Source organism: Fragaria vesca, linkage group LG3, assembly GCF_000184155.1.
Source record: "Fragaria vesca subsp. vesca linkage group LG3, FraVesHawaii_1.0, whole genome shotgun sequence".
NCBI classification, from domain to species: domain Eukaryota; kingdom Viridiplantae; phylum Streptophyta; class Magnoliopsida; order Rosales; family Rosaceae; genus Fragaria; species Fragaria vesca.
The window spans coordinates 22660966-22680077 of NC_020493.1; the positions used below are offsets into that span (position 1 = coordinate 22660966).

A 19112-nucleotide genomic window follows, 5' to 3' on the forward strand; every position below is an offset into this window, starting at 1 on the left:
AAGGTTAGTCGTTTTTCTTCTTTTTTACTTTTGATTTCGAATTGATTTTTAGGCTATGTTTTATGTTTTATGTACTGTCTAATTTCCCTAATTTATGTTTAGGAGATAAATTATCCTCATTTTTTAAACATATGCTTTATTGATAATGAACTTGATGCTTGCATTCCATGATTAGGTACTACATTCATCGTGGGTTGGGTACGAATTTTTAAACATAAGATACAAAATACAAAATACAAAATAGAAAAACCTATATCAAATCTGGATGAATATATATATATATTTTATTGAATTCATATTTTTGAATAAGTATAATTTTAAACATATATATATTTCACATTATATTAAGTGTTTAAATTTAAGCATGAACATAATGAAAAAATATGGTTTCAAAAATATTTTTTATAGAATAAAGACAAAATAATCTAGAGACTAAGATTTGAGAAGGATGAGATTGAATTTTTACTTTTTCAATGTTGCCTCAGCCTTGAATTAACGAGGAACATTGAATGAGTGTATCCGTCCATGCCTCAGTCTTGATTCAAATTAATATTTTAAATAGGATGAGCGGCTATTTTAGATCGAAGAAGAGTTCGAAGGGCCGAAGGTCCGAATCGTCTGAGGGAACCTCTAGCAACCCCCAAACGTCGTTTCAGGACCAGATGACAGCCAGACGTGCGAGCCTTCTGGAGACGACGCAGAGGCAGCCGGAGGTGCCCCTTTCATCGAGGCAGGCGGCCGTCCCTCGTTCCTCGAGGCAGCTGTGGCCTCAGACCCAGACGGAGGTGTCTGCACCCCGTATGCCTGAGATACACCCGGCGCCCACTCCGGGTCCTACTTCTTCGGATAGTGGGTCATCTGAGGTACAAATACCGCCGCCTCATTTGTTCCTTCCGCGGATGATACCGGCCTTACCTGTAGTTGATGGCTCAGGGACGCCGATTTATCCACTGCCCCCGCCAGTGGCTCCATCAGCGGCGTACCGGTTCGTGCCTTTTGATACGCCTCTTATTTCCGCAAGGGTATCATCATCGGCAACAGAGACGGAATCCGTCGCGTCCGCAAGGGTATCATCATCGGCAACAGAGACGGAATCCGTCGCGTCCGCCGCGAGCGTCTTAGGTAATCAGTGATGCATGATTTGTTTTCTTATAATTAATAATAAAGGGTCTCCGATTTTAATAATCAATTTGGTTTATCATGTGATAGGCACCGTCGGAGCGAAGCCGACAAAAAAGAAGATAGGCCCCGTCACAGGGAAGACTCTCGAGAAGATCGTGGGTACCGTGGGGAGGATCGTCATCAATATTGACGGGGATGGCCACATAGTATCGGACGGGAAGTCGAGGACGTACTCCGGCCGCGTGGGACCGCTCATTAGGGATGGAGTCCCTATGTTGTGGTCAGACTGGGGCGAGGTCTCGCAGGAGGTTAAGGTCATGGTCCACAACACGATGTCGGTGAGTTTACAAAATAATATTATGTATTACATTGTTGATTTCTCGAAAAACTAAACCAATAAACGGTTAAATGCAGGTGTGGTTTGAGGTTTCTGAGCACTTGAAGGACAGCTGGACGGACGTTGTGCATGGGGGAAGGTACGTTAGGAAGTTAATGAAAAACAAAATTGTATGTGATATTAATAATATTTCTAATATTTTTGTTGTATCTGTAGGTACAAGGAGTGGAAGAACGAGTTGCGGACTCACTGGACTACGCACGGGAACGCACGTTCTGATACCCCTGCTGAGTTCCAGTACAGGGAGTACGAGTGGCGTTGGCTTCTGACATTAGAATTCAACAACCCTCGTAAACAGGTATTTAAAAAAATTAATTAGTTAATTTGTCATTAAGTACGTCCGTTTTTAAATATTTTACTAATAATTTATTTTTTCTTTGAAGGCCGTTTCCCGGATGAACGCTCAGAACCGGCAACGCAACACAAGGAACCATCATGGCGGTTCTAGACCATTCGCTGTCTTCATGGACGAGGCGGCCAGGGAACATCCAGAAGTCAACCGGTACGTCTATACGTACGAGAAGGCATATCCTGACGTCCAAGAGGATATTGTAAGTCATCTTACGTTTTTAAATTTTTAAATTTTTAAATTTACTTATATATATGTCAAAATGTTAATTAATAATTTTTTTCCTATCCATATAGGCGAATGTGAGGGAGGCTAGTGACGAGGTGATGAGTGCTATAGTGAGGGAGACATGGCCGGACACGTAGGAGGAAGAGATGTTCGAAGCCATGTTCCGAATCGACACTTCGGATCCGACGATTAGGGCGAGGATCATGGGCACAGCCTTCCCACCGAGAGCAAACAACTTCTACTGCCGGGGTCTAGGAAAGAAATGCGAGGGGGTCCTGAAGACCACTCTAGGATTTCAACGAAAGGCAGCCTCGACCAGCAGCAGAACCACGTCCACGACCACCAGGACGACTCAGCTAGAGTCGGAAGTTTAGAGACTACGGGAACAGCAAGCTGCTCAAGCTGCCTATAATGCCTCGCATGCAGCTTATAATGCCGCGCAGGCAGCCTATGTTGCCGAGATTCATGCCCTCCAGCAGGCCCAATAGCAGCAGATGTTCTAATATATGTAGGACTTTACAGCTGCCCAGCTTCAGGGACTTCCGGCTCCGCCCATGCCTACGGCTATACCGCTACCCCAGCCGCCGCAACCTCCGCAGAAGCCCCCAGAAGCGGATATTAATTTAGACGATTTAGATTTTGTGTAGTTGATGAATTATATAGTTTTATGTGCTTGTTGTTGGTTATATGGAATTGTTTTGGTGTATTTTGCAGCTTGCTTGGAATGGTAATTTAGAAATTTTAGGGTTTTTTTTTTTACTGGAATGGACTTATAGCCGACGAAAAACGCCTTAATTCGTCGGCTATAGTTTTTTTATTTTTTTAAAAATAAGTTTTAGCCGACGAAATACGCTTTAATTCGTTGGCTAAATCCCTATAAAGCCGACGAAATAGACTATATTTCGTCAGCTTTAGTTATTTTTTATTTTTTATTACAAACTTTAGCCGACGAATATCTTAAATGTTTTGTCAGCTAAAGTCGGAGAAAAAACCGACGACATGTTTTTCGTCGGCTAAACTCTAGGACTATAGCCGACGAATATCTTAAATGTTTCGTCGGCTAAAGTCTAGGAAGATAACCGACGACATTTTTTTCGTCGGCTAAACTCTGGGACTATAGCCGACGACTTCTACATGTATCGTCGGCTAAAGTCATCACAGACGACTTTTTCTCGACGAAATCTTAGCCGACGATCTTTCGTCGGCTAAGATCTTAGCCGATGAATTAAGCTAACAGGCCGACGAAAATTTTTCGTCGGCTAAGTGCTTGTCCTGGTAGTGGTAGTGTGTTAATTAAGGAGAGCCGGCAATAAGAATACACAATAAGTAAGACCTACAATGTAAACGAGTAAGTGATAAAAGTGATAAACGTCGAGACTGAAAAGAAAAGATCACTATTGTGAACACATAACATTGATCAATAACATAAGAAGAGCCAAATGATGCTTTCTAAACTGCACATTATGCACATACCAAAATGGGTTGGCTGGAAATTTTATCTCCAAATTTTCTTCAAGTTACATAAATATATAATCAACACAATTATATGCACTAAACATCGTCTAATTAAGGCCCAGTGGTATTGAGTTTTAGGGATTAAAATCATTTATAATCATCATTTTAGATAGATTTTCTGTTTGGTAAAATCTTAAAACGTGCTTATTTAGATTTTTTTAGTTTAAATAACCAAGATTTTAGAAAACAGGTTGGAGGTTGCTTATTTAAAATTGAGTTTTTTTTTTTTTTTTTGTTCGGTGAGCCTTGGCTTGGTTGGTTAAGGTGTTTAACTGACAACTTTGAGGTCACGGGTTCAAACCTCACGGACATATGTAGGGTGTGTGAGTTATTAATAAAACGTTTTTTTTTTTTTTAAAAAAATTGAGTTTTTTTAAAAATTGAGTTTTTAAACCAGAATACTAAACTAAGCCTAAACAAGTCTAAAACAACTTTACGCACAAAAAAATAAAATTAGAAATTTTAAAACATACCTCCAGGCACATCGCGATAACCAGGTATTACCTTTTCTGGGGCTGTTTCGGCAGTTTGACAGCAACAATGTTAATAGAAGATGATAATAACAGTAATAAATCACACATAAAAATACCAAATTATAAACAAAAATAAATGTGCCCCGTCCCGTTGGAACATATGGAAATGAACCTGTACACGATCAAAACAACACCATTAGTTTGCCTGGGAGTCACAAACGGCAGCCTCATTTCGAAACTTTAGAAAAGAAAAAAAAATTAGTGATAAATTGAAAACAGATAATGGCCCTCTCTACATGCAAGGAAAACTATATATGGATGGATGATGGATCTACAAATGTCATTCTAAACCCGAAACCCTAAACCCTAAGAGCCGGCCAGTGAAGTTTTCTTCAATAACTAACCGGATTGATCACACAGTCTTCCGTATCATTAACAAAAAATAAAACAAAAAGCAAGAAAATTCATGTTTGTTTAAAAAACACAGAGAGCTGACGGATATTCCCTAACCTTGATGCAAAAAATCAAGAGCTTACCATCAAGAAAGGTCCATGTAGCTAGTAGGAGGAGCACCTGTATGGTACAATTTCAATACCAGAAAATCAGTATCAGGGTTTAGGCATTGCATAGGGTTTAGGGTTTAGGGTTTAGTCTCCTTTTATTCAAAGTGCAAAACACAAAGTACGTACCCAGGTAAATCCAGATAAACTGAATCATAATTAAACTGTAGTAAAAAAAAATAAAAATAAAAAATGGTATTAACGTCTTTGCCAGGAAAAGTGATGATCCAGAGCTTGGTAAAGGAGAGAAAGAGCAGATTTGTACATAATGTCCATATATAAATCATGCATTTTTCTTGCACAATGGTAGAACTGTGGACAGAGTACGATCATTTACAGGCCATCATGGAGTTGCTGACACATGCATGAGATGATGAAGACTAGCTTGCTCGGCACTGGAGTTCGTAGGCAAGCTACGTTTATTGAAGACTACGTTGCCTCATCTGAGAAACTTGCGCAAGGTACGGTCTTATGTGCATTGCCATCGCTTCAATGCGTTTTAGGGCGTCTATCACGTCTCTCTTCCAAGCAAGTTTACGGGGTTCATTTTTGTTGTTATCAGAGGCGAGATGTTTCAAGAGTGATATAAGTACTTCTATGCTCAGAGGAACATGTTCCTGCAACAGTATGCCATGAAGATCAACCTGCAAAATGTGGAAACCAATTTTCATACTGACAATCCATCACCAAGTCAGATAACGACCTCCGAAAGATCATCAAATCATACCTGAGCACATAACCATGATACAATGCCAACATCGCTCATTTCTAGAGCACTTGTGAAAGCCTCATCATACCTGCGTTCACTCACCAACCTTGACAGCTGGGCTTTTGCTATAAGTGCCACTAAATTCAGTAAATTGCGTTGGCCATCAGCCAATTCTCTGCTTAGGGTTTGAGTCACTGATGATGAGGAGCTAATCGCTTCCTGTAAATAACAACATAAAGCAAAGTCACACATAAATACACGCATGAACCTAGAAGATACATTAGAAAGCAAAAGCAAAGCTAAATATTTTCCCGTTCCTAGCTAGGAAGATAACACCTAGTGAGATCATTACCGACCAAAAGAAAACCTTGTCCTTAGGACACTCCACAGATTCATCCTTTCAATCATTAACTCAAAAAAAACTACTTATTTGCGCGTAGGGGAGAGCATTTTTACTTTTAGATTCAAAAAAAAAAAAAAAACAATAAACATTAGAGATTCTAACGAACTACCAATCTCAATTCCCTTTTTCTAACGACCCCAAACATTATAATTCGTGAAAACATAAACGAAGAAGATTTATCGATAGTTAAACTATTAAAATAGAAGGTGAACTGAGTATAAGCATACACACCCTTAAAGCATTGGCCAATGGTGAATGCGCAAACTGAAAATGCCGCTCGACTGTAGCATCTACTTGCTCAAGCATCGCTTTACAAGACTTCTCAAATGCAGGTACCACTGAAGCTTCCATACTTGACTTGATAGCGTCCTATATGAAAAGGTCACATATATCATTAGTTGAAAGGTTTACTAAACCAAATCCTCGAAATCTAACTCACAAATGAAAAAAAAATAAATAAATAAATAACACTATGAATTAAACATACCTGAAGAGCTTGTTTACCCGAGGTTTGAAATTGTGCCTGGATTTGCCTGGATACAGTAGCTTCAAGTTTTGAGTTGACCGATTTCTCCAATTGATTAACTGCTTTATCGACCACTCCTCTCTGCAGCACACACATCAATTAGATAATTAAAAGGCAACTTCATTACACAAAATGCCAGATCATCTAAATTCTTACCTGAAAGCAATCAGATATAGCCAAAGATATTGTTTTCTCTAGAGCTGGAGTGATTTCACGAACAACATATGGTCCAACAGCAGCTAATTCTTTTTTCACCATTTTCTCTAACACGACTAGAAAGTCCTTGTTTAGAAAGTTATTGATCAAACCAGTTACTTGTTTAGAAATCTCTTCTTGAAGCCGAGCCCACAGAGCATCATTATAGGCTTCTACAGCCTTCTCCATCATTGACATCTTCTGTGGCAATTCTCTTTGCATATCCATTAGCTGCACATTTGATGCAAAGCCATAGTTAACAGAAAGGATAATGAACAAGAAAACAAGGTTTGATTACACAAAACACAACGATAACACATGAAAACATAGAACCTTTTGCTCTTCCCATGATATAGGCAGGTGAAATGGGACAAGAAAGAACATACTAATATACCAGTTGACCAAATAATAAATGACTTGAAGACCGACTAAAATGGCAGTAGCATAATTTTGGAGAAGATACTAATCCTACTTTACTAAGTTAAGCTGAAAATAATTAGTACGTGAGTAGACATGTGCAAGATGATTAAAATCCTATATTCTTGTCCTTGCCTTCGGGCTCCCATGTCATCAAAAAAAAAAAAAAAAACAATCCTATATTCTTCAGCACTCACCTGAATAATCATATCCTGCAGGGACATAGTTTGAGGAACTGCAGCTTCTCCAGAGGGGGGACTTGAACTCCCACCTGCTTCAAGCTGTTCCATTAGCTCATATAACGAAGAAGCAGTGTTGCTGTCAACTGTATTTGTATTTTCAGAGGAAGAAGGGGCCATCAAAAACTCTGACGGACTTATTGGACGCATGGGATGTTTGAACATGATAGGACGATCGAGCACACTAGATACTTCATCTTGTGCAATTTTCTTCTTATTTTTATGCTCAGCTTCTTCGACCACCAGAGCATCAGAAGCATGGACTTGGCCACGAAGCTTCACTACATGAAAGGGGTCTACTTTTTCAGAAGCGATGCAGTTGAGGGGCTTACGACATAGTCGTTCTTGAAGAAGAATATGTTGAAGATGAATTTGTTGAAGCCTAAGTTTCAACAACGGCAACTCACAAGTAAGCCTGTTGTGGTTCGTGGGCGAGTGAAAATTTGTTTTTTTACATGAATCACATTCTACCGACTTATCTTTCATCTCACTGTAATGATCAAAGTTAGCGCTATTGAGATCCATGCCTGTAACAAATAATCCAATGTGGAGAGTGTAAACTCACAGTAGAAACAAGGTTAATTATCGATTAAATAATATCAATTAGTCATTGAATAAGGGACAGTTAAGCTAGAAGAGGCCATGATGATACAGAATTATATGCGAGTATGAAGCTAGGGTTTGAGAATCAAAAAAATCAAAGGTAAAGAATAGAGAAGCAGGCGTGAGAGTGAAATGAGATTGTTGAACAAGAGTGTAGGCAAACTAGGGTTTCAGAGTAAAATTTTCAAATCTAGCAATTTGTATCAGCTTTCTTAGCAACAAATCACCATTAACATGCTCAGAATACAAATCCAAAGCTTCGATTCAACAATTAATTAGGAAGCAAATCGTAGAGATAGCTATTTATGTATTCAACAAATCCTTAACAAAATCTTCAACAAACGAAGTGAGAATCACTCATCTGAAGAGAAAATAGCTGGAAATAAATACCTGGAGCAAAGTCGATTGCAACCTAGAATGGCCGGAAAAGCCAAAGTAGTCACGACGCTGGAAAAGTCAAATCAATCCGGGTTGGTCTGCGCGGCACCGCAGGGTTTAGGGTTTCTTTCGATTATCAGTTTTTTTTTTTTTTACTGCTGTTACACCTCCACATTTGTTATTTGTACATCCTTTCCAATATTTCCACTTAATTTTCCAGTTTTATCCTTTTATATTTTAATTGATGAGAGCCTTTCTGATAATGATTCTCAAATATATACATAGCCTCTACTCCTTTAACCATTATCAACATAGTGTAATTCACCACACTTAACCATTATCAACACACAACCTTGAAGACTAGCTCCCCAATTTTCTCTCGATTCCTATCTATCTGAAACTTGGATATTATGGACCAACGTCGGACTCTGGAGCTGCAGCTGGTCTCCGCCAAGGACCTGAAGAATTGTATCCTCTTGACCAAGATGGACGTCTACGCCGTGGTCTCCGTCGACGGCGAACCAACAACGGCAAGCAAAGTAGGACAACCACACTCGTCCGAAACTGCGGCACTAACCCCACGTTCAACTTCCTCATTCGCTTCACCCTCGACGACTCTCTACGTACTCACCCAACACAACTGCCTCTCCATTGAAATCGAACTCATCGACGTCGTCCACATCACCCTCAAGGTGCTCCTCGACTCCGCCGACCCCAAGAAAATGAAGCTCATCTCACGTCGCCTCCGGGGTAGGCAGAATGGCGAGCCCAGCTGTTCGAGGACAAGTTCGCCGTGCCGGTCAAGAAGTTAATGATCACTACAAAGAAAGTTGATATTATCAGGCACCCCGGTTTGCGTCGGCGCACAAATGTCGGCGGTACTGGTCTTAGCTTTTTACTTTCTTTTTCTGAATCAGTTAACTTGTAGTAAACTAGAAATGAACCTTTTTTCCTTTTGAGTTGGGCCTTGTATTGTCAGGGCTCTCTTTGGGCTTTGTCCCAAATGAAGAGAGGGCAATTACAGATAAGCCCAATCGATAATTTACGGTTTTTGTTTAAATACACTATCCCATAATATTTTACCATAATTCTTGATCGAAAGGACAAGCAGTACTGATGACGCAAAACCAAAAACACCATCCCCAGGTGCGAGGAAATACAAAAATGAAAATTTTCACGTTTTACAGAGATCTATAACGAAAGAGAGAACATCAAAGTTGAATCAAGAAAAACCAAAACACCTAGCCTCTCTATCTATCCAATTCCACGGAAGCTGACTCTACACAGTTTGGTAATCCTTTCATAAGGAGACAAACAGCAGATTTGTACAAAATGTCCATATAAATCATGTTTCTTGCACAATGGTAGAACTGTGGACAGAGTTGATCATTTACAGGCCATCATCATGGAGTTAATGACATGCATGAGAAGACGAAGACTATGTTGCTCGACACTGGAGAGTGTAGGCAAGCTATGTTGATGGTGCAGTATCTGATAAACTTGCTCAAAGATGGGTCTTACATGCATTGCAATCATCTGGTTGCTTGGGTTTATGGCGGTTGCCACATCTGTCATCCATGCAAGTTTACGAGGTGTATCATTGTTGATATCACAGGCAAGCTGTTGCAAGAGAGATAGAAGTACTCCCTGGCTCAGAGGAACAGGTTGCAGCAACAATATGCTTTGAAGATTAACCTGGAAAATGTTGAAAGCAAACTGACAATCCATCACCATGTCGGATAACAACCACCAAAAGATCATCAAATCATACCTGAGCACACAACCATGATACAATGCCGACATCACTTCTTTGCAGAGCACCTGTAAAAGCCTCTTCATACTTGCGTTCAGTCACCAACCTTGACAGCTCCTTTGTTGGATCCAAAGGCACTTCAACCTATCATAAATATACCAAATGCTTCTTGAGATCAATATAGCCTTGAAAGGTGTCTTCAGATGAAGTACAATATTAGGAGTTACTCCAAAGTATTTGACAAATCCAAGATAGAGCAAACCTTCTCGTGGAGACCACCCAAGGGTCCATTGGTTAGTTGAGTGACTATGGGATTCACAGCACTTGAGTTTCCCCGTCCAGCTGCAAGAGCCACTAACTTGCGTTGGCCATCAGCCAGTTCTCCGCTTAGGGTTTGAGTCACTGATGATGCGGAGCTAATAGCTTCCTGCAAATAACAACACAATGCAAAGTCACACAAATACGCGCAGATGGGACCGTACACCATAGTGAACCTAGAAGACACATAAGAAAGCAGCAAAGCTAAAAATTTTCCCATTCCAAGAAAGATAACAACCAGTGAGATCATGATCGATCAAAAGAAAACCTTTTCTTTAGGACACTCCACAGACACATTCTTTCAGTCATTAACTCAAAAAACCAACTTTTTGCAGGTAGGGAGAGCATTTACTTTTAGATTCACAGCATAAACATTAACGAGGCAGAATTACACATTGCAGCTCTGCTGTATCAACCTATAACCAGTTACACAAACACTAGGTGCACCCCACAAGAGGTTCAACAGACACTGAGCAGATAATAAATTCCAACGAGCTACCAATCTCAATTCCCTTTTTCTCATATAGATTTAACGACCCCAAACATTATAATTTGTGAAATCATAAGCGAAGAAGATTTGTCAATAGTTAAACTATTAAAAGAGAAAGCTGGACTGAGTATACGCATACACACCCTTAAAGCATGGGCCAATGGTGAATGTGCAGACTCAAAATGCTGCTGAGCGGCAGTTGTATGTTCAAGCATTCCTTTCTGGAATGTAGCATCTACTTGCTCAAACATGGCTCTACATGACTTCTCAAAGGCAGGTACCACTGAAGCTTCCATGCTAGACTTGAGAGCATCCTATATGAGAAAGTCACACATAACCTTAGTTGAAAGGTTTACTAAACCAGATCAATCGCATGTTAGATATTCAAATCACAAATGCAAAGAAATTACTATGACTTAAAACATACCTGAATAGCTTGTTTACCCGAAGTTTGAAACTGCGTCTGGATTTGCCTGGATACAGTAGCTTCAAGTTTTGAGTTGACCGATTTCTCCAATTGATTAACTGCTTTATCGCCCACTCCTCTCTGCAGCACAAGCATCAATTAGATAATTAAAGCCAACTCTATTACAGAATATGCCAGATCATTTAATTTCTTACCTGAAAGCAATCAGATATAGCCAAAGGTATTGTTTTCTCTATAGATGGAGTGATTGCACGGCCGACAGCTGGTCCAGCAGCAGCTATTTCTTTTTTCAACATGACTGGAAAGTCCTTGTTTACAAAGTTATTGATCACACCAGTTACTTGTTGACTACGTTCTCGCGATAATTTCTCACTCTTTGAAATCTCTTCTTGAAGCCGAGCCAACTGAGCATCTTTTTTTGAACTCTCTTCTTGAAACCGAGCCCACAGAGCATCATTATTGGCCTTTACAGCCTTCTCCATACTCCGACCCATAGCCACCTCTAATCTTTTTCCTTCCTTTGTAACCATCATTGTCATCTGTTTTTGCAATTCTCTTTGCATATTCATTAGCTGTGCATATGATGAAAAACCATAGTTAACAGAGGATAATGGACAAGAAAAAAAGGTTTGATTACACAAAACACAACCACAACACATGCAAACAAAGAATAATAAATGACACAAAAAAGATCATAGTACTATACTGGTTCACCAAATAATAAATGACTTGAAGACCAACTTAAATGGCAGTAGCATAATTTCGGAGAGGCTACAAAGCCTACTTTACTAAGTTAAGCTGAAAATAGTTGGTACATCATAGACATGTGCAAGATAATGAAATTCCCAAATTCTTCATCACTCACCTGATTCATCATATCCTGCATGGCCATAATTTGAGGAACTTCAGCTTCTCCACTTGAACTCCCGCCTGCTTCATTGGAGGACTCTACTGAGTTGAGCACACCTAGTGATGGGGAAGATGGACCTGATGCTTGCATATTTTTCCATTTCTGTTTTCTCGACTTTGCATTTGGTGTTTGTAGTTGCGACGTGGTTGTGGCGGCAGACGACCCAGATACATCTTTTGCGGACTGGTCCTGATCCTCCTCTCCGGAATGAGGCTGAGCAAGTGGTGCAGACATGCTGGCACCATCACCTTGCCGAGCTTCCTCTGTTATAAATGATTCTGATGATATTGCACAGCAATCCCGGGCCATTTCAATTCCAAGATCTGATGCCTGGGAGCAAAAGTACTTCTCCTTATTCTCTGAAACAGCATTTTGGAGTTCTCGTTGGGAGCCAAATTCATCAATTTGAGTAGATCTTGATTCACCGACAACTTTGACTTCTACCTCAGGATTAACCACATCACTGTTAACAAGCACATCTTGGACTTTTGCATCCCCATCAGTGTTGCTGTCAACTGCATTTGTATTTTCAGATGAAGAAGCAGCCATTAAAATCTCAGAGGGAGTTATCAGATGGGTTGGATGTTTGAACATGATAGGAGGATTAAGCACACTAGACACTTCATCTTGTACAATTTTCTGCTCATCATTCCTTGAATCATCAGCAACTGCAGGCGTATCAGACAAGTTCGAACGAGCAGTATTCATATGCCTGTCAACCGAGTACTCATTAATTTGTTGGTCACCACTATGGGTGCTATCTGTCGGGCTTCTTAAACCAGACAGTTTCCCGGACAACCGAGGACTCAAAGGAGGAGGTTCTGTTGCTACAAAAACATCTGCGTCATTCATCTCCGGTGCCGATGCAACAGGTTTTGATTCTATAGAAGAAGTGGTAATATCTTTCGAAGTGGCAGCATCAACCGAACCAGTGCGCAGAGGATACCTCGAGGCAGCTGCACCTTCAGGAGTAGTAGCTTGGATGGTTGGTTTCGGTGCTGAATTAGCTGACAGCGCCTCAATTGCATCATGTGAAACAGTGGAATCTGTCTTTTCTAAACCTGAATTCTCCAGCGGGGGAGGTAAGCACTTCGATAAGTCCAAAGCATACTGTTGAATGGCTTGTGTTTGGACACAATAAACCTGAACGATTTGTTCACCATGAGGAGATATACTTGTCCCCGTAAAGCTCAAAATAGGCATTGTAACAGTAAATTCTGCTATGTAATCCATGCGTGTAGCTGCTGGCTCACCACCAAAGTCTATGTGCACAGCATATATGGCATTCTTCTTAGCATTTGCAAGTAAAAGAAGGCCAGCTTGTGACAATGCTATGACTTGATTAAAGAATGCATCCTCAACTCGAGGTTGAGCAGAGCTCTTTAGCTCTAAGGTCTGGGTACATTTCCATGACTCAGCATCACTAGGAAGCAGCCAGCCTTCTTCACTTGCTGAGGACCAGATCTTCACTTCCCGATTTAGGGGACCCTGTATAATTGAGTCGTGCAATTACACTTCAGCACACTAGGACAGACAACAACTTATGGTACAATGTAAATAAATCAATGATCACTTACCACTGTTACAAGTATGATGTGATCTGGTTTGTTGGGAGCTGTCACAAATATAGACGAATAAACAGGAAGGCCATCATAGGGTCTCAGTACTAAAAGTGGTTGTGACTTGCGATCTTCCCAGATCTTTATCTGTATTAACCAAATTTACGACTCAGAAAACTTGTATCAATCAAGAATTTGGGAAAATTATATACGCATATATGGAGTGTGTGTCTGTATAAATAACATATATTTTCCAGAACATAGAACCCATGACTAACTCTAAACAAAATTAAAACAAAAAAAAAAAAACAGGAACCCTAGTTGTCCCATAAATGATGTAATACTATTACGGTTACCCACCAATGCAGTATGCGACAGCAAACGATTTCGGAAACCCAAATTACTAGGGTGTCAATTGGCACCAAAAATTAGAAGGAAGTTCCACGTGTAGATTTTTTACTCAAACCTATACTAGATATACAACTCACAAACAATCAAGTCAAGCAGGTATCATAAACTAGTTGATAATCTACTTAAACTTGTTCAAAAATGATTTTTGTATTGTTCATTAAGAAGACAGCCCATTGAATGAATTTGAAATTGCGTGAACCACTATTCATTCTTAATAGTTATCATACTATGTACTAAGTTTAGAAAAATGACACTCTCCCTACAAAGTGGAACAGCTTCCACTCTTAAAATCTCTTACAGCCCTTTTTCTTCACTTTTAAAATCTCCTACAAAGTAAAAGTTCATCTGCCATAGCCATTTCTTGTGCAAAATAATTTATCCTAATTCATACCAAACTCCCTGAAGCATAAAGTAGAAGCCGGATTAGCCAACAGATTTTTGTAACCAAATAATTATCCTATTTCACCAAAAGAAAAAGAGAATAAAAAAATCTATATAGATGTAAAAGGGCAAGCTGGAGCCAAATGTTCCCACCCAACTCTGATAAAAACTGCACTTAAGTTATACTACCTACTCCACTAAAGGAAATATGTAACAAAGGCAAATGGTGAAGATTGCAGTTTACGCAACAAAGTCAGCAAAATGGTGAAGAGCTTACTGTTCCATCCATAGAAGCAGAAACCAGTCGGGTGGTCATCCATTGGCACATTGATAAATCTGTCACCTCTCCATCATGTCTACCAACAAACTGGACCCCATCAATAAGCTTTTCAACAGGACATTTGATAGGATCCTCAGCAGAAGGGACTTCACCCTTTGCAACTTTAGTAGTATCAATTCGTAGAACACGCTTCCCAACCCCAACCACCAAAACCTCCTGCGAGTACACAAGCAAAAGATATCAATCAACCACTTCAAGACCAACGGACAACGATCATGGACATCAAAAGCATTAAGCTATAACTCTTCTATTGAAAATAGCATTAACAGAATCATTTACTTGTTTAAAACAGTGCCAACAAACTCGTGGATGAACAGCTTCCCCCTCACCAACTATTTGAATGGCAACAACAATCTTTCCTGTGATTTGTGGCGTACCTTCTTCATCCGGACCTTCAGAAATTTTCCACACAAAAAGCCGTCCTTCTACACTCACACTGCAGAAGTTGACGTCAGATAACGCATAACCAAACCCCGACAAAGAAATGTATCAATCATGGATTAAAAAAATTACCTAGCCAAAAGGTGAACATCCTCAGTGAAGAAAGCCATGTCTGTGACCCTCTGACAGAACAACACATCTCTTAGGCCAACAACATATAACAATCATTGACGAGATAAAGCAAATATCCTACATAGCTATTATCGAGTCGAATTACATTTACATTCTGGCAAAGTACTGCATCTTGCTAATCCGAAAACAAAGTATATAAGAACTATATGGAAGAAAATTCAATTTACCTGTGTATGAGCTCGAAACAAAGATCTTAACGCAGTGTGTATATTCAAAACCCTAATATTCCCTTGCTTCAATCCATAGCATATATACGACTTATTCACTGCAATTTGTCTGCCCAAAACCAGCTGAGGATCCGAACCATACTTCGTAATCGGCGTAACTTCCAGCTGCGGCTGAAACTCCCCGGGCAGCCTAACATCCACATCGTAAACCACACTATCTCCGATCAAATGCCTCCCTTTCGGCAGCTTATTGCTCGGCATTCGAGACGGCGACGGCGGGATCCCCATGGGAAGAACGGGCACCATCCCGGGGGCCGACATCTCCGGCTGCTGCGGCGGCATTTCGACGCCGGAAGACGGCGCGCCGAGCAGGGCCATGATCCTGGCGCCGGAATTGGGGTTTCCGGAGGCGGCGGGGTTGGAGGCGGCGGTGGCAATGTTGTAATTACCGGGAGGCTGGAGGGGCGGGATGGGGAAGGAGAGGGAGCGCTGCTGCTGCTGGAGGAGATGGTGGTCTTGAGGAGGGTAAGGAATTTGGGGCTGAGGGTAATGGAATTGGTTCTGGTGAAACGGCGCCGTTTGGGGAGGGTAGGAGTAGGGCCCAGAAGGGGGAGGATAGGAGGAAGGAGGGATAGGGAAGGCGGCGGAGTTGAGATTAGGGTTAGGGTTTTGTGGGGGATGGGTTTGGGGGGAAGTGGTGGGTTTAAAGAACTTGGCCATGTCGAAAGGGGGCTGTTGTTGCTGGTGCGGCGAAGGTGGAGGAGTATTAGGGTTGCCGGGGGAGGCCATGAGAGAAGGGATCTATATAGGAGTGTGGGAGGAGGATTGGGGATCCCTAGTCCCGGATTGGAATGCGAAATGGGATTTGGGATTGGATTTGGAGAGGATGGGGAATTGGGAGTGAGATCTGTGAAGGCGGAGGGGAGAGGAGGGGAAAAGAAAGAGAGGACTTGGAAGTGAAGAGGTGGGGACTTGGGGAAGACCAGATATATAGTGAGAAGCTTTTTTTGATGGGGAATGGGGCAGAGACCTTTATGAAGTAGAAGAGGGAATATACTATTGGTCAGTCACACCCCCCATTATGTATCTTGGGGGAGAGTTTACCTAGTTATGAATTATGATGTGTGTATAAGGTAAAATGGTAAATTCAGACCCAAAAGAGAATAAATGGTAACATGGTAAATGAATTTGGAGGGTGTTGATTAAGGAAGATGGAGATGGAAATAGAAGGTGGATGTCACATCAAAACTTAATCTTCTTCCAAAACTTTATATTAAGAAATTATGTTTCGATAAAAATCATCACGTAATAAGGATATAAAGTTTCAGTAATTTAGGGTGTCGTGTATTAAAAACTATAGTGGTGTTCACTTTGTCACTCAATAACTGAGGAATTCATAAAAACCGATAATAGTATTCACTTAATAGAGCGTTTAACTCGATGATGAATTAAAAAATTTATGATCAACCAGTGACAAAGAAATCGTGTTTGTGAAAATCATTTTGTATTTTTTTTACTTTTATGTTTTTTAACAACAAGATGCACAATAGTATCTTTCTCATGAACATCCCTTTTAGGCTTTGATTACAAGAATTTTCATAAAGGATGAACCAAAAATGCTCAGCGGGCCAATTGGGGCATTGGGCTTATAAGATTATAAAGGATTCGAGGTTGCCATATATGGACTTCGTTGAACAACTTCCATGAAACCTAACCAAAGCATTTTTGATATAAGCTTTCCTGACAAATAAAGTTGCAAAATTTAAACCACAGAAATACCGAATGATTGCTGACACATAGTCAGATAATCTTCTGTCTTCATCTCCTTCCTTTAGGTTTTCTATACATGTAACCTTCTAGGATGTTGTGAATGAGGCTAAGGACACTATTTGTGATTGGGCCACTTTAATCACATCTTTATTGGGCCAGTGCTTCGTCAGGCAATGCATTGGGCCAGTATCTAAATTTTAGGGTCTGTACACGGCTATTCTTACTATAGCGCCGACCTACTGTTCACTTCCTTCGGAACAGTGGGCGGACGTCATTGCCCTTCAAATATTCGGTGATTTACATACCTACCACCTTGACCGTTGTTCGCCATGTATATATTTTGTGTGTCATTGGCCCCTCTTTTTCTTTGTCTTCTCTCTTTTTGGTTCTCGCCACATCGTTATGGGTTGTTTGGTCGAGAGAAAGGAAGAGAGCAAAGAGAGTGGACTGTTCGAAGCTTAAATTCGTTGCTGTAGTTCCATCCAAGGATGTGTAAGCCTTCCGATCTTCTCTCTTCTTCGTTGTTTCTCTCGCATTGATCTTCTTCTCTTTTCTTCTCATAACTATCTGATGGAGATGAAGAAGAATTTATTTTTGGTGATAAGAGGAAGAAGATTTGGGTAACTGGTTTGGGATTTCTGCCTTTGCTTTTTTATTTTTCTACTAATCGATTGCATTCGTTTACTCATATAAACCCAATTTTCTATTAGGGTTTTTGTTTTTGTAGATTTCCAGCTGATTCATGTGCTTCCCCAACAACTCATTGTATACTATATACTTAAGCTAGTTGCTTCAGATACTGTTCACGACACTGTAGCTAAGGATCACGCGAGATTACGCTTTTGCCTGCCTTTTTTCCGTTCTAACAGTGGTGCCCTTTGTCTGGGTGTGTATAAGGGCTTGAGATGATGTGGCTCACCCTTTTCACACGTTTCTTTCTCCTTCTGCGCTCTAGCTTTATCTCTCTTGATTTTTTTAAAACTGAAAAATGATGAATCAAATAAAACAGTCACAAGCTGTGAAACAATTCTCAAAATTCAATATTTTATATTTAAATAAAGAAAAGAAAAGAAAAAACAAGATTATTATTGCAGCCAATGCCGAAACGTTAGTGTCTAAATCGATGAAACCGAATACACCCTTGCCAAACAATCATCAATATCATTTCAATGTCACAAACCCTACAATTTTCCAAAACCAAACTATCCGTTTTTCCATTAAATATGACAACTCAACACGAATTTTAGTTTCATTTTTTTTTTTCTAAAAGAAGTTATTTCCCATGATCCCATGATTCCCAACCTCTCCACCCTCGTTCGTTTCCGTTGGATCATATCACCCATCAACGTTCGAAAAAAAAGCCAACTACCTTTCTACTCCCCCCCAAAAAAAAAAACACCAGAAAGACGAATGTAACGTCTCCCCTTCTCCCAAGTCCCAATTTATCCATTTAAAACAGAAAAAGAAATTCGAATCCGAATTCCTTTTCCTTTTCCTTTTAAGCAAACGATTCCCTTTGCGTCTAACCCTCTCTCTTTCGATAAGGACACACCACAAACCCATTAAACCCACAATTCCAAATCCCGTACATTCATCAAAAACAATCACAAATCCTCCAAACCCAGATTTCCCAAGATCTCAGAGAGCAGAAGAGAAGAGAAGAGAAGAACAAGATGTGCTGCCCGGGGAGAGTGTGCATGTGCTGCACGTGTTTGATTCTGGTGGTGATACTGGTCGGGTTGTTGTTCGGGTTCGGAGTCTTCAAGAACGGGTTTCACAAGATCAAGGATACTGTGAATTATTGTGACCCGAGTGTTCATGGGTCTCTCTGCGGCAGCAGACCCTTCTTGGGTTACGCTGCTCCTCCACCATATTACTAGTTTGTCTCTACATTACTTG

The 19112-nt window shown here is 40.4% G+C and overlaps 2 protein-coding genes across 2 annotated transcripts; one reads left to right on the forward strand and one right to left on the reverse strand.

Moving 5' to 3' along the window:
• The first annotated feature begins 8524 nt into the window (after positions 1 to 8524).
• LOC101292882 lies at positions 8525 to 8926 on the forward strand. Its single transcript, XM_004296077.1, has one exon. The coding sequence runs from the start codon at positions 8525 to 8527 to the stop codon at positions 8924 to 8926; it is 402 nt and encodes a 133-aa protein (XP_004296125.1).
• A 393-nt stretch (positions 8927 to 9319) lies between these two features.
• LOC101293182 (enhancer of mRNA-decapping protein 4-like) lies at positions 9320 to 16232 on the reverse strand. The gene is made up of 12 exons (XM_004296078.1): positions 15444 to 16232; positions 15217 to 15266; positions 14983 to 15139; positions 14641 to 14859; positions 13590 to 13718; positions 11968 to 13500; positions 11297 to 11674; positions 11103 to 11222; positions 10819 to 10989; positions 10130 to 10294; positions 9886 to 10011; positions 9320 to 9809 (listed from the first exon to the last, which is right to left on the reverse strand). The coding sequence occupies exons 1-12, from the start codon at positions 16230 to 16232 to the stop codon at positions 9501 to 9503; spliced, it is 4146 nt and encodes a 1381-aa protein (XP_004296126.1). The 3' UTR covers positions 9320 to 9500.
• Between the last annotated feature and the right edge of the window lie 2880 nt (positions 16233 to 19112).